Genomic DNA, 16041 nt, shown 5'->3' on the forward strand with positions numbered 1-16041 from the left:
CATCTAACTTTTCTGTCTCTAGTTTTGCTTTTTCTAGAATGTCATGTATATGGAACGTTACATGTTGTCCCTTCTGTCTGGCTTCTTTCACTTTGCATAATGCTTTTTATACTTAATGTTGTGACATGTCAGGAGTTTGTTTTTATTTCAAAATGATACTCTGTTGTGTGGTTGAACCATAGTTTATTTATTCATTCTCCAGTTGTTGGACATTTGGGTTGCTTCCAGTTTTGGGTGTTCTGAATAAAGCTGCTATGAATATTCATGCCCAGATCCTTGTGTGGCCACATGTATTTATTCAGTTCAGTTCAGTTCAGTCGCACAGTTGTGTCCGACTCTTTGCTACCGAAGCCCGCCAGGTCTCCCTGTCTATCACCAACTCCTGGAGTTTACCCAAACTCATGTCCATTGAGTCGGTGATGCCATCTAACCATCTCATCCTCTGTCATCCCCTTCTCCTCCTGCCCTCAATCTTTCCCAGCATCAGGGTCTTTTCAAATGAGTCAGCTCTTTGCATCAAGTGGCCAAAGTACTGGAATTTCAGCTTCAACATCAGTCCTTGCAATGAACACCCAGGACTGACCTCCTTTAGGATGGATTGGTTGGATCTCCTTGCAGTCCAAGGGACTCTTAAGAGTCTTCTCCAACACCACAGTTCAAAAGCATCAATTCTTCAGCACTCAGCTTTATTTATAGTCCAACTCTCACATCCATATATGACTACTGGAAAAACAATAACCTTGACTACACAGACCTTTGTTGACAAAGTAATGTCTCTGCTTTTTAATATGCTGTCTATGTTGGTCATAACTTTCCTTCCAAGGAGTAAGCATCTTTCATGGCTGTAATCACCATCTGCAGTGATTTTGGAGCCCCCAAAAATAAAGTCTGACACTGTTTCCACTGTTTCCCCATCTATTTGCAATGAAGTGATAGGACCAGATGCCATGATCTTAGTTTTCTGAATGTTGAGCTTTAAGCCAAGTTTTTCACTCTCCTCTTTCACTTTCATCAAGAGACTCTTTAGTTCTTCACTTTCTGCCATAAGGGTGGTGTCATCTGCATATCTGAGGTTATTGATATTTCTCCCGGCAATCTTGATTCCAGCTTGTGCTTCTTCCAGCCCAGTGTTTCTCATGATGTACTCTGCATATAAGTTAAATAAGCAGGATGACAATATATAGCCTTGACATACTCCTTTTCCTATTTGTATTTATTACTCTTTGGTAAAAACCTTGGAGTGTAATTGTGAGGTTGTATGATTCAGTGTATATCAACTTTATAAGAAATTGGAAATTTGTTTTCCAAAGTGGCTATACCATTTTGGATTCTTACCAACAATTTATGGAAGTTCCACTTGCTCCTCATTCCTCCCAATACTTCATATTGCAGTTTTTTCAGTTTTACCCATCTTAATGGGTGTGTAGTGGTACCTCATTGTGATTTTAATTTGCATTTGCCTAATCACTACTGATGTGCATCTTTTTCTAGGTCTTTTTGCTATTGGTCTTTTTTTTTTTTAATTAAAACTTTTTATTCATAAACAACATGATTGTCTATGTGGAAATGCAAAATGCAGAAATACAGAATAAAATTTACCATTAGAGACAATTAGCACATTCACAGTGTTGTGCAGCTATTACTAGTACCTAACTCCAGAATATTTTTATCACCCCAAATGGCAACCATATACGCTTTAAACACTTTCTATCCCATCCCTGCATGCCATTTAAAAATGTACATAGGTCAGAATGGCTGTCATCAAAAAGTCTACAAACAGTAAATCCTGGAGAGGGTGCAGAGAAAGGGGAACCCTCTTACACTGTTGGTGGGAATGCAAATTAGTACAGCCACTATGGATAACAATGTGGAGATTCCTTAAAAAACTGGAAATAGAACTGCCATGCTGCTGCTGCTGCTGCCGCTAAGTCGCTTTAGTCGTGTCCGACTTTGTGCGACCCCACGGACGGCAGCCCACCAGGCTCCCCCATCCCTGGGATTCTCCAGGCAAGAACACTGGAGCGGGGTGCTATTGCCTTCTCTGAGAACTGCCATACCACCCAGCAATCCCATTGCTGCGCATACACCCTGAGGAAACCAGAATTGAAAGAGACACGTGTACCCCAATGTTCACTGCAGCACTGTTTACAATAGCCAGGACATGGAAGCAACCTACATGTCCATCAGCAGACAAATGGATAAGAAAGCTGTGGTACATATACACAATGGGATATTACTCAGCTATTAAAAAGAATACATTTGAATCAGGTCTAATGAAGTGGATGAAACTGGAGTCTATTATACAGAGTGAAGTAAGTCAGGAAAACACCAATACAGTATATTAATGCATATATGTGGAATTTAGAAAGATGGTAACGATGACCATGTCTCACATGGTGAGAATGATGTGAGACAGCAAAAGAGACACAGAGATAACACACTTTTGGACTCTGTGGGAGAAGGCGAGGGTGGGATGATTTGAGAGAACAGCGTTGAAACATATATATTACTATATGTGAAACAGATCGCCAGTCCAGGTTTGATGCATGAGACAGGGCGCTCAGGGCCAGTGCACTAGGACGACCCTGAGGGATGGAATGGGGAGGGAGGTGGGATGGGCGTTCAGGATGGGGGACACATGTGCACCCATGGCTGATTCATGTCAATGTATGGCAAAAACCACTACAATATTGTAAAGTAATTAGCCTCCAATTAAATAAATTTAAAAAATTAAAATGTACATGGGATTTTTTTGCTTAGATATGGTAAGGTACACAGAAACAGGACTGTCATGAAGGATAGTTTTTAAATTTTGTTTATTTATTTTTTGGCTGCATGGTCAGGGACTTTAGTTCCCTGACCAGGGATCAAACCTGTGCCCCCTGCATTGGAAGTGCAGAGTCTTAACCACTGGGCCACCAGGAAAGTTTCAGGATGAAGTTTTTATACTCACAGATCCATGGAAACAGGAGGCAGAGCCACACAGAAAAGTGCCAGGGGTGATCAGGAGGCAGAAGAGAAACAGAGGCGTGCGTGGGAGCCTTTAGGGTGATTTTTGTGGGAAAGGCGAGGCAGGGCAGGGTTAACATCAAATGAGCAAATTTGAGGTTAGGTAGGTAAACACTTTGAGCAGCCTGGGCTGTAAAGGTGGTCTCTAGTTGTCCATAACTCCTGGAGTGATTTAGGGTGGGGACTGTGTTCCATACTGATAAGATGAGTTGGGTTGGGAATTGCACTCTGGATTGGTTGATTTGCATATCAAAGGGATGTCCTCAGGCAGGCTGTTTGCTGTCTCTAGAAATCAGCTGACTCTGGGAGGGGCAATCGGTCTCTGGGTCCACAAAGACCCCAAGAAGTCAAAGCATCATAAAGTGCAGAAAATAGAAAATGTGATTAAACACTGCTTCCTCCTATCCCTGGCAACTACTAATCTGCTTTCTGTCTCTATGGGACTTTCCTATTCTGGATACTTTATATAAATGGAACCAAACAATACGTGACCTTTCTGGCTTCTTTCATTTTATATAATGCTGTCAAAATCCATCCATGTTGTAGTGCACATTCGTAGTTCATTCCCTAGCAGCAGTCACAAACCTGCTTTCCGTTTCTTGGTTTCATTACTTGATGTAACCAGCATCTTCATCATCTCCTCTTCTCCTCCTTCACCTTCCTCTTCATCGAGTTGACCATTTTCCTTTTTTGCTTGGTTCCCTGATTCCTTAGTTCCCTGGTTCCCTGGTCTACCTTCTTGAATGGAGTATTTATTCAAATAATTTTCTTCTTTTAAAATTTGGTCTTTAGGGACTTCCCTAGTGGTCCAGTGGCCATGACTTCGAGCTCCCAGTGCAGGGGCCCAGCTTTGATCCCTGGTCAGGGAACTAGATCCCACCTGCTGCAGCTGAGCGTCTGCCTGCCACAACTAAGGCTCAGCACAGTCAAATAAATAAAAGTAAATTTAAAAATATTTTTAGAACTTTGGTCTTTAAAAAGATTAAACTTTTTATTTTGAAGTGATTATAGGTTCACAGAAAGGTACAAAGAAATATATAGGGGAATCCAGTGCACCCTTCACCCCATCTCTCCCATGTTGACAGCTTGCAAGACTATAGAGTTGTAGCCACGCGTTCTGGGAAACAAACTCACTCAGAAGGACAATGCAGAGAGTGGAGTGCAGTTTATTACACTGGCGGGCCCAAGGCAGAGTCTCCTCTTAGCTAAGGACCCTGACCAGTTTTTGTGAAAACTTTATATACCCTAAGCGTACGTGCCCAAACCTACCTCCTCAAATTCCCTGAAACTAGTCTGAACAAAGGAAAAAGAAAGATACAATCAAAGTCAACCTGTGATTCATGTGCCTTAAACCCAGGTAGTTAACACTGGACAATTATCAATAGGCTTGTGGTCATTCCCCAATAAGCATAATAGAATGTATGATTCTATTCGGTCACACAGATAATTAGGGTATTCTTTTAGGCGATGGAGAGCTCTGGGGCTCTTCCTTCCGGGGGTCCTGGTTTTCCAGTAGGTATGTCGTATCCATAGATACTGGGCATATAGCTCAAAGTCCACAGTCCGGCCCAAGATGGAGTCCTGCTTTCAAGATAGAGCCTGTCTGTTTCCTCCTTCAATAGTACATTATGACAACCAGGAAGTTGACATTGACACAATCCATGGAGCTCATTCTTGTGTCTCCATTTATAATGCACTCATTTGTGTGTGTGTGCATGCTTGTGTACGTGTGTGTGTGTGGCTAAACAGTTTTAGTCACGTGTGGCTTTTTCCACCACGGTCATGGTGCTTAACGGTACCTTTACCACAAGACCCCTTCATGCTACCCTTTGGCTAGGTAGTTAGAATAGGAAACAGGAGTCCAAAATGGCTGTGGCTAAAAGACAAGGAAGGGAAAAGCCCGTGAAAATAGAACAAAGAAAGGTCCAAGGAAGGTCCAAGGACCGGAATGAGGACCTCAGGTAGAACAAATAGCACCCCTGGCTAGCCCACTTTACATAGGGCAGGCCCAGGGGGAGGAAGAAACATATAATAAGAGGAGCCAAAGTGCTCTCTCTCTATCTTTCCTGCACGCTGGTGCGCTCCCCCACTCTCTTCTCATCTTTGGGTTGGCATGCCCTCAAGCCTCAAGGATGGATTCTCCTGCTATTTTCTAAATAAAATAGAGCTGTAACATGGAGCTGTAACACTGATTTGTCTGAGAGCTATTACACGGTCTGTCCAAGACCTGAGAGCTGTGACGAGCCAAGGGCTTTAATGTCCGTCACTCCAAATCTTTGTTGTGACGAGACAGAACTGAGGAATATACACTCACCTGACACCTTCGTAGACACATCCACATCCTGAACCTTACCAACATATGCTATCCCCTGGTAATGACTAATCTGTTTGTTCGTCATCTCTGTCATTATATTATTTAAAGAATGTTCTATAAATGTAATTATATTCTATGTATCCTTGTGAGTTTGACTTCTTTCACTCAGTGTAATTTCCTTGAGGATCATTCAAGTTGGTGCATGTATGAATCGGTTGTCCCTCGTCATTGTTGAGTAGTCTTCCGTGGTATGGACATACCACAGGTTGTTTATCAATTTACCTATTGAAGGAAATTTGCATAGTTTCCAGGTCTGGCTCTTACAAATAAAGCTACTGTGAATATTTATGTATAAGTTTCTTTGTGAAAAAAAGTTTTTATTTCTCTGTGATGTATGTCAGAAGTGCAATTGCTGGGTTATATGGAAAGCCTGTTTTTAGTTTTAAAAGAATCTTCCAAACGAGTTTATAGAGTGACTGTACCATGTTACCTTTCCATCAGCAGTATATGAATGATCTAGCTTTTTTTTTTTTTTTTTTTTGCATCTTTGCCAGCATTTGGTGGTGTTGTTATTTTCTATTTTAGCCATTTACCAGATCTTATAAATGTTTTGTTAGATTTATTTAATTTTCTTTGGAGCAGTGTTAAGTGGTACTGTGTTTTTTATTTCAGTTTCCACACATACATCTGTATTATATAAAAATGAAATTCATTTATGAGTATTATTCTGTCTTGTGATGTTTCTGCCCTTACTTTGTAGTTTTATGAGTTTTTGGTAAGATTCTTGGGATTTTCTATGCAGATGTTCATGTTGTCTGCAAATAGTAGTTGTACTTCTTTTCCAATCTGTATACCTTTTTTTCTCTTTTTTTCTTTTGTCTTACTGCACTGGCCAGAACTTTCAATGCATGCGTGCTAAGTCACTTCAGTTGTGTCTGACTCTTTCTGACCCCATGGACTGTAGCCTGCCAGGCTCCTCTGTCTATGGGGATCCTCCAGGCAAGAACACTGGAGTAGGTTGGCATGCCCTCTTCCAGGAGATCTTTCCAACCCAGGGATCAAACCCACATCTCCTGTACTGACAGGAGGCTTCTTTACCACTAGTGCCACTTGAGAAGCCCCTATATTAGAAAAGAGTGGTCCCAGTGAACATTCTAACCTTTTTCCTGGTCTTACAGGGAAAGCTTTCAGTCTTTCACCTTTACATATGATACCAACTACAGGACTTTATAGAAGTTCCCCTGTATTCCTGTACCGAGAGATTTTCTTGAAATCATGAATGGCTTAATTTTGTTGAATGCCTTTTCTGCATCAATTGCTATGACATTAAAATTTTTCTTTTTTGCCTGTTGATATGATGGATTAAAATGGATCATCTTTGAATAGTTAACCAACCTAGCTTACCTGGAATAAGTCCCACTTGGTCATGGTATATGGTATATTATTTTAGGTATATATATATATATATATACACACACACACACACACGTGTACATACATATATGTATACACATAGGTGCACACACATATGTATACATGTGTGTATATATATTTGGATTGCTTTTTATTCACCCTGATATTGATATTTACTCTGACAAATGTAGAATCCAGAATGGTGCCTTTTTATAAATGAGCAAAACCATGTGCTACAACTATAATTTTTGGCATAAGTGTGCTTTTGCCAGTTCCCAGCTGCTATGTGCTACTTAAAGACCACATATATTTCCTCAGGACAGAGCTTCTCAGCCTTGATACCGTGTACACTTTGGGCTGGATTATTCTTTGCTGTTGAGACCGTCTTGTGCACTGTAGGATTTTTATCAACATCTCTGGTCTACTACTGGATGCCACCTGCATCCTGCCAGTCATAACAACCCAAAGTGCCTCCAGACATGGTCAGACTTCTCTGTGTGTTGTTTGTGTGTGTGTGTTGAGTGTGAGGGGTTGTTTGGAAATCACCACCCTCTCAAGAACTGCTGCTTTAACGTACTTAGCCTCTACCTACCCCTAACTGGGGAGATGTCCTTGTGTCTTGGCTGTGAAACAAAGATGTGTGATCATGGATACTACAATAGGATCTGCTTTTTAATAGCAATGATAACATATTAACGTCTTCTAAGCATTTACTGTGCCAACCATGCTAAGCACTTTACCTATATTCTGTCCTCAGACCCAGAGAGGTAAGGTGCTGCTAATATCCCTGCTTTTCAAACTAAAGCATAACAGCTTAAATGATGCCCAAGATAACACATTTTCTATTATTATTATTATTTTAATTTTTTAAATTATGCAAGTATGATAATACAATTGCAGGAGATTTGAAAAATCCAGAATTATTATCATTTTTGGCCACACCACAGGGTATGGAGGATCTTAGTCCCCCGACCAGGGATCAGACCCATGCCCCTGCAGTGGGAGCGTGGAGTCCTAACCACTGGACCACTGGGGAAGTCCCTAAGATCTCACGTTTCTAAATGGTGGAGCCAGGTCTGTCTGATTCTAGACCTCATGTCTTTGGCCCTTGGATCCACTGCCCTGCCACCTGATTCTGTCACTCCTCCCCTCGCATCCCTCGGTGGACACAGTGTGTCTCCAGACCCCTATCTGTGCACCTAACTCCTCCCACGTTCCCACCCCAGGCTGTTCTCCCCACCCTGGGCTCCACTGTCCCTCCACCCCCACCCATCAGAACTCCCCCCAGTGCTGAAATACTTTAAACCTTCAGGCCTTCCCTTTGTGCTGTTCTCTTAGCCCAGCCAGTCCTTCTCCCTGTGCTGAACCTGAAGCTCAACTTTAATACCCAGTTGTGATGGCTGCTGCTCTCTAGAACAGGGGTCCCCTGCCCCTGTTGTACGTACGGGTCTGTGGCCTGTTAGGAACTGGTGAGTGCTGGGTGAAACTGAAACCAATCCCCCCACCAATAATCTCTAATCTTCAGTCCACAAAACGGTAGTCTGGCTCTGCCTGCCTGTCTTTACCCCCAGACACTCACTTTTTGCTGCTCTTCCCCCAAGATGTCATGTGTGTCCCTCCAAAACACTGCTCTTATTCCTGGAAGATGCTTCTCCGTGAGGCCTTGAGAAACGCCATGTGATGGTGTGGCAGTGCAGGCTGCCCTTGCAAGGAGCAGTCTCACAATTCCCTTGCCATAGGTCCTGGTGGGTTCCAGCTGCCCCTCCTCCTGGAACATGGTTCTGAGTCCTCCCCAACCCCTTCCTGGCTGCCCTCCTCTAGCCGTGCCCAAGATTGCTGTGTCACTCTTAAGGCCCAGCCTCGGAACTGGATACAGGATTACCAGGGTGGCCTAAGTTGAACCCTGGGGGACTGAGCAGACTCTACGTCCCCAAACCCAGAGACTCCAGCTGTTAATACCACCTAGAATTATAGTGACATTCTTGGTCTCTGAACTTAGTTGGCTCATTGGACTAAGCCCTCTCAGTCCTAGTTGCTCCTGTTCCTTAATCTTCTGATGTCCCGTATTTATGATTAGTTTCAAAAACTCAAATATAAGGCATAGTTCTGGAGTCAGGCATCCCTGGATTGAATCCTGACCCTAGCACTCATGAACTGGGAGACTCCACTTGAAGTCACTGCCATAAGTTACAAGCCACTTAACTTCTTGTTCTTTTTAAAAATGTAAATATTGTAAATAGTCTTTTGTCTTTACTTTTTCAAAAATCTTTATTTATTTATTTGGCTGCGCCAGGCTTTAGTTTCAGCACTCAGGATATTTAGTTGCAGCATGCGAACTCTTGCTTGCAGCACTCGAGAACTAGTTCCCTGGATAGAACCCACGTCCCCTGCATTGAGGGGTGTGAAGTCTTAGGCACTGGACCACCAGGGAAGTCCCAAGCCACTTAATTTGTGTTCTTCTTTTCCTCCATCTATAAAACAGAGATGACAGTATTCACACCACAAGCCTTGTTGTTGCTGTTGTTCAGTCGCTCAGTCATGTCAACTCTGCGACCCCATGGATTGCAGCACGCCAGGCTTCCCAGTCCTTCACCATCTCCCGGAGTTTGCTCAAACTCATGTTCATTGAGTTGATGATGCTATCCAACCATCTCATCCTCTGTCGTCCCCTTCTCCTCCTGCCTTCAATCTTTCCCAGCTTCAGGGTCTTTACCAGTGAGTTGGCTCTTCGCATCAGGTGGAAGCGTCGGCATCAGTCCTTCCAGTGTATATTCAGGCTTGATTTCCTTTAGGATTGGCTGATCTGATCTTGCAGTCTAAGGGACTCTCAAGAATCTTCTCCAGCACCACAGTTTGAAAGCATCAATTCTTCAGCGCTCAGCCTTCTTTATGATCCCATTTCACATCTGTACATGACTACAGGAAAAATTGTAGTTTTAACTGGACAGAATTTTGTCAGCAAACTGATTCTGCTTTTTAATACACTGTCTAGGTTTGTCAGTAGCTTTTCTTCCAAGGAGCAAGCGTCTTTTAATTTCATGGCTGCAGTCACCATCCACAGTGATTTTGGAGCCCAAAAAAATAAAGCTCATCACACCATGATGAGGATTAAATGAGATAAGACATGCCAAGCGTTTGCACAACACCTGTCATATAGCAAGTGCCAGTAAGAAGTGATGCTGAGGATGATTGTGGTGAACTGTGTTTTCACCTGGGTCAAGTCAGGTGGGTTTTGCCTGGGTCTCTGCCTTTCTATGCCACTGTCTCGCTGTGTCAGACTCAGGACATTTTGAGACAGAACCCCAGTGGCTTGAGGATTTCCCTGAGAAACATTTGGGGCTGCCACAGCTCTATATCTTGATCCCAAAGAGCCCTCTAGTGGCTGATCTGCAAATGTGCAGGTGCAGGAGACAAAGGGAAGGAGGGACCTGGTGGGGAGAGAAGTGGGCTGGCTAGAGAAAGGCTCTGCATTTATGAGAAGAGCAGGGAGTTTTCTAGGGAGACCCCCAGTCTGGGATCAGACCTGAATATGGTCTCACTACTGTGAAGTGCTACCTGTGGGACTTCAGATCCACGCCTTCTCCTCTGCAGGCCTCAGGGTGAGGAGCATTGGGAATGATGACGAACTGGATCTGTGTTTCCCAGAGGTGATTTAGGGGACCCTGGACAGTCATTTTGAAAACCGGAATGTTCATGTGTTTTCATGTGGCGCTAGAAAAATTAGTAACTTTTACTTGTTTTCATCTATGGATATTATCCTTTTAGAGAGTGAGAAGTGAAATTGCTCAGTTGTGTCCCATTCTTTGAGACCCCATGAACTGTAGCCTGCCAGACTCCTCTGTCCATGGGATTTTCCAGGCAAGAATACCGGAGTGGATTGCCATTTCCTTCTCCACGGGGATCTTCCTACCCTAGGGATTGAACCCAGGTCGCCGGCATTGCAGGCAGACTTCTTATCGGCTGAACTACCAGGGAAGTCCGAAAGTGAAAATGAAAGCCCCTCAGTCATGTCCAGCTCTTTGCGCCCCGTGCTCTATACAGTCCATGGAATTCTCCAGGCCAGAATACTGGAGTGGGTAGCATTTCCCTTCTCCAGGGAATCTTCCCAACCCAGGGATCGAACCCAGGTCTCCCACATTGCAGGTGGATTCTTTACCAGCTGAGCCACAAGGGAAGCCCTATCCTTTGAAGGTGAATAAAAATAGTTTTAAAAATCTAAATACACTAAAAGAAAAATATTAAGTAAACAATAGAACAGGTATCATTTTATCAGGATCAAAATCATAAAATGAAAATCAAAAAGCAACAGAAATTTGGGCGCCACTGGACTAGATTCTTTGTGGTTTCCTGCACCGTTCTGATAAGCTAATCCTATCTGCATACTATACCTGGTATTGTTCCCTAGCATAAGGGTCACCATTTATTGTTTATGCTGCTATCAGCTCTTTGAACTTATCTCTCAGAATAGGGGTATTACTTACTCTTCATTTTACTGACCAGTGAGAGGCCCGGTCGTACCTGCCTGAGGCCACGTTATGGTGCGGCAGAGCCGGTTTGGAACCGAGCCCATTGGACCCCTGAGCCACTGTCTGCTGTGGTACCACCCATGTGCATGCCTTCTCTGCTTACCTGCACTGGGAGCTGGGCAGCAGGGACTAGACCCTCCAGTCTCAGTGATGGACCGGCAAGGCCTGCACGGACCAGGTTGCCTGGTGACATTCACATCCAGCTGGGCCTCAAGGTGAGCTGTGGAGCTGTGGCCACAGGTCACTCTGGGCAGCAGGGGACTGGCCTCCCAAGACCTGTGATGTAAGTCCCCTCAGCCTGGCCACTGCTCTGTGCTGCCAAGGGTGCTGGCCAGAGGTCAGCAGTCCTGAAGTCTTGTCCTGGGCCTTTCATTCATTCGCTCCTTAGCAGACTTGTCCTCTCACTGTGCCCCGCTGTGTCAGAACTAGAGGCGGTTTTCCAGTGTCCTAGGCCCCACCCCTAGAGGTTCTGATTTTGTATGTGTGGGTGGAACTCAGGGATCTGCAGGTTAGCCGGTTTTCAAGGGAATCATGGTGCTTAGTGACCTGTGGGGTCCCTTCCAACCCCCAGACTCCATGAACCTTAGCTTGGAATAGCCAGTAGACCCCTGTGACCTTCCCCTGACCCAATCCCAAACAGCCTAGGTGACAAAGAAAATAACAGTAAAAAAAGATATTTTATTGTTAAAAAACAACAACAGATGAGCAATGAAACCAGGCACCCCATCACTCACTCTCACAGTCGCCCGCACAGCCGTGAACCACACACACAGACACCCTCTCACCCACACAGCTCCCTCTAGCTGTAAGCAGCAGCCTTGTGGGTAAGAGTCACCATTTCTCTTCCTTTTTACTTTTGTCTCCCAAACAACACACATGAAAAAGCAGTGGACCAGAGTGGCAGAGGAAGGAGTGGCCAGGCCACCAGAAGCCTCTGGGCCCTCCCACTCCTGGCTACATACATTCTGCACATGTGTGCACATGTACTATACATGGACTCCCATGTGTGCAGACATGCACCCATACTGACCCTCCATGCATAGGGTTGAGTCACTGCAGGTAATCCTTGGACTGGCAGGTCTCTGAGACAGAGGGGCAGGAGAGGACCCTCCTGGTGTCTGACTCCCTGCTGCCACCCTTCCCTGCGCAGGAGTTGACTTCCTTGTGTCTAGGGAGGACATTGAGTCCCTATGGGGCAGCTCATCCAGACAGCAAGGTTGAAAAGTGCCTAAGAATTATTTCAAAAATGAAGAATCGTGCCCTTCTTGCCTTTGGCCCAAAGTGCTTGCGAAACTTGGGCTGAAGAGCCCAGAGTTTCATGAGGTCTGAATTCTTTAACAAAGATGGTTCAGGGCTGCACAGATCCTGGCAAACCCTGGCTGGTAGAAAGTCACATGACTTAGAAAAGGACAGACAAGGTGCTTGGAGTTAGATTAGAGGAGTGGGACCACCAGGAGACTGAGGCCAAATGATGCCCCTGGGGAACCTTCGTCATCGAGGTTCATCATCTTACCTCCGATGCCTGGCAGGCAGGGTGCACAGGTGACATGTGGTAGCTGTTCACCTGCTGCTCACCTCTCAGCCCCTTGCAGAGCCCCTGTTGCCCCGCAGGGTTTGTGACCTTGGACCTTGTCTCTACAGCAGATGTGGTGCTTGCCTATGAGGCACAGGCCCGCCATGGCCTGCAGAGCGCAGCTGTGGGCAGGTCTAAGAGTGTGCCCATCAGGGTCGGCCCACTAGTTCAGGCTCTGAATCCCTGGGGACCATCAGAGGGGCCCACTGCCTCTTGCCTATCCCAGGAGTCAGTTTTTCCTGGGTTTCCAGGGTAACGGCTCTGGGCACCCCCTTTCTGCGGGGGGCCCTGGTGCGCTGTGTCTAGAGCTCTACCCTCAGCTTCCCTCCATCCTCAGGGAGCAGCTGGGGTCTGCAAGAGCACATTTCAAGATTTGGCAGCTTGGACTGGGTATGGGGGCTTCCCTCCCTCTTTCCCAGCCATGCTCAATTCATTCCCCACCAGTTGGGGGGGAGGTGTCGGGTCCTCAGCCTCCTGCCTGCCTCCCTCTGAGGATAGCTAGAACATGACCTCCTCACAGCTCCCATAATCACTCTCCACCATGTCAGAGCCCTCATAGTTGGGGGGGGCCTGGGGCTGGCCCCGGCCCAGGGGGTGCCCACCCCCCACCTCACAGTCGGCATAAGAGGGCCCGGCCCGGCTGAGGCGCATGCTCACCCCCTTGTAGCCCCCTTCTGCCAGGCAGGGCCCTCCCCCTCCCTGCCGGAACTGCGAGTGGTAGTAGCTGATGGCCGTGTACTCGTTGAGACAGGGAGCCGGCAGGTGCTCCCGGGGACTGGGGGGCCGCGGGGGAATCAGATCTTCCAGGTTCTGGTTGCTGTAACGGGGTGGGAGAGGTGCTCGCTTGTTTTCCAGCTCCAGTGGGAAGGGGAAACCCCCGTAGAGGCCACTGGGGTCTGGCATCACGGCTGGATTCTGATGGCAGTGAGGCGACGGTGGCGCTGGGCCAGGGGTGACTTCGGAGTGGGGGTATTCCCAGCGTTCCTTCCTGGAGTACGTTGGGGGCCAGACCGTGGCTCCGCCTGGGTACACTGAAAGGGAACACATGATAGAGTGAGCTCTGAGTTTCCCTGGTGAAGGTTCCAGCTGGCCTTAGAGCTAATGTACATGACTTAGCGCGTGGCAGAGAGGAGCCAAGGAGTCAGTGGGCATGTGGCCCATCTGTGTGTGTTGTCTCTGGCAGCTTAAATTAATATCTAGAATCCAGTGGGGCCAAGTTGAAAGCCAGAGGTTTAACTCAAAGCCAGCCCATTTTGCAAATCTGTGCCACTGCTTCAAAGGTCAGTGGGATAAGGGAAGAATCTGAAGGGCTCCATGCAGCCAACTCCCATTCCTGGAGACAGCAGCTCCATCAAAATCCTACTGGTGAGTTTTGTCTCCTTAATTGAGGGAAACAAACATGTCTTTTGGACTAGGAGATGTGGTGGTGTCTATTACAGGGAGTGATTACATGAGACGTGGCTTGGAAGCTTGGTGATCAGGCATCCTTGGACCTGCCTCTATCCCTGGTCCTGAAGAGCTGGGAGAGTTACAAGTCACTGTGTCTATATGGGTCCCAGTTACCCTAATGGCAGATAGTTCATGCCAATAACTGTTGAACTATTAGTAAGTAAGCCTAGAAACATAAAGTACTTTACAAATTCACCTCCTGTTGAGCTGAAAATGAGAGGAGGGTGAAGATCCCTCCTTGGAGTGAGCCAGGTCTGGCTCAAGGCTGCTGTACCTCTAGACGTGGCCAGCCAACTAGACAACTGCCTCTCTCTCTCCCTTTCCAGAAAAGTGTAAATATACATGTAAGTGAGTTAAAGTCACTCAGTTGTGTCCGACTCTTTGCAACCCCATCAACTATACAGTCCATGGAATTCTCCAGGCCAGAATACTAGAGTGGGTAGCCTTTCCCTTCTCTAGGCAATCTTCCCAACCCAGGGATCAAACCCAGGTCTCCTGCATTGTAGGCGGATTCTTTACCAGCTGAGCCATCAGGGAAACCCAAGTAAATATGTACAGAAGCTTCCTTTTAACCCCATGGATCCTCCCCACCCCTATCCAGGGTCTGTGGGTTTCTGCCATGGACGTCAGTCCTGTGGAGTGACTTGGAATTTAGAGGAGTGGATCACAGTTCAGTGGAACGAGGCATAGACTCTTGAGTCCAGAGGCCTGGAGTCTGGTCCAGCCCACTAGTGCACCGAATTTCTTGAAATTCAAAACTGTACTTGACAGCCTTGATGCAAGTCAAAAAGTTCCCCGACACACGGGTCTCACTTGAGAGGAACACCGAGTTTTCCCGCACAACTTAATCTGAGCCCCTTCTCCCCTCCTGATCTCGACCTGAGGGGCGATTCCCCTACTTTGTCTGGAAAGGGATCCCACCTTCCCGTCGCACCTCAGGAGGAGGCAGGTCTCGCACTGAAACTAGAGAGGAAGCCTCGTGGGTCGTGCCACATTCCGAAAGACACCGATTTCCCCGTCCATTCAAGGTAATTCCCGATGGCTGGACACCTCTGCGAATGTAACCCCGAGGATGAAGTCACATCCAGTGCACCCTGACCTTGACCACATCCCTTCGTGGACTGGATGGTGGCTGAAAACACTCATGTCTCAGATAATGGAGTGTTTCCATTTACTGCCCTGTCCCATCAATCCCAGAGGCTAGCAGCCTGTGGCTATACTGACCCATCTCCTCGCCAGACCATCTCCTCTTAATGATGGCCTCACTGTCAGGGTGGGAAGAGACCGCGGCTGGCGGGAGTCTGGGAGGAACACTGCAGACCATGGGCCGTTGCTTAGAGCTGGGTCCAAAAGCGCCAAGTTCATTTGGAGCCGAGGTCTTGCCTGGCTCCGTTTGGTTCAGGTTGTTGCAGGAGCTGGTGCTCAGGGGGTTGAGCTCAATGGCAGGCATGGCTTGGGTGTCAACACCCACACTCCTGGCCAGGAGATCTGGGTCCTCCATGGCCACGGGCTTGTGTGACTTGCAACGGCGGCAGTAGAAGAGAAGCACCGTGGAGATGACGACGATGACCAGCAGGGCCACTATGATGATCAGAATCTCCTGCTGTCCCCAGTCCCCCCTTGTGATCTCAGGGGTGACGAGGCAGTGTCCTTCTGAGCAGCCCCTGGCCTCCATTTCACACCTGCAGGGACAGAGAAGTAGAGGACCCAGTCACTATATAGGCCTTTCCATGTCCCCTCTTAATTTATTATTTATT

The 16041-nt window shown here is 46.6% G+C and overlaps 2 protein-coding genes across 4 annotated transcripts in view; one reads left to right on the forward strand and one right to left on the reverse strand.

Annotated features, from left to right (window-relative positions):
• Positions 1-16041, forward strand: part of SLC36A1 (solute carrier family 36 member 1) — an 88280-nt gene that overhangs the window by 51873 nt on the left and 20366 nt on the right. The window lies entirely within an intron of this gene.
• Positions 11921-16041, reverse strand: part of FAT2 (FAT atypical cadherin 2) — a 98971-nt gene continuing 94850 nt past the window's right edge. For all 3 annotated transcript variants that reach the window (XR_015167760.1, XM_086412513.1, XM_086412515.1), the window contains 2 exons: positions 15509-15966; positions 11921-13866 (listed from right to left, as the gene is read on the reverse strand). Coding sequence is in view for 2 of the 3 variants with exons in the window: in XM_086412513.1 (XP_086268639.1) it covers positions 13334-13866; positions 15509-15966 (991 nt within the window). In the remaining variant the exon portion in view is untranslated. The remainder of the gene's footprint in view (positions 13867-15508; positions 15967-16041) is intronic.

The sequence above is a fragment of the Bos grunniens genome, chromosome 7 (genome assembly GCF_055505025.1).
Source record: "Bos grunniens cultivar Pamir isolate PY7600 chromosome 7, Bosgru_T2T1.0, whole genome shotgun sequence".
Classification (NCBI taxonomy): domain Eukaryota; kingdom Metazoa; phylum Chordata; class Mammalia; order Artiodactyla; family Bovidae; genus Bos; species Bos grunniens.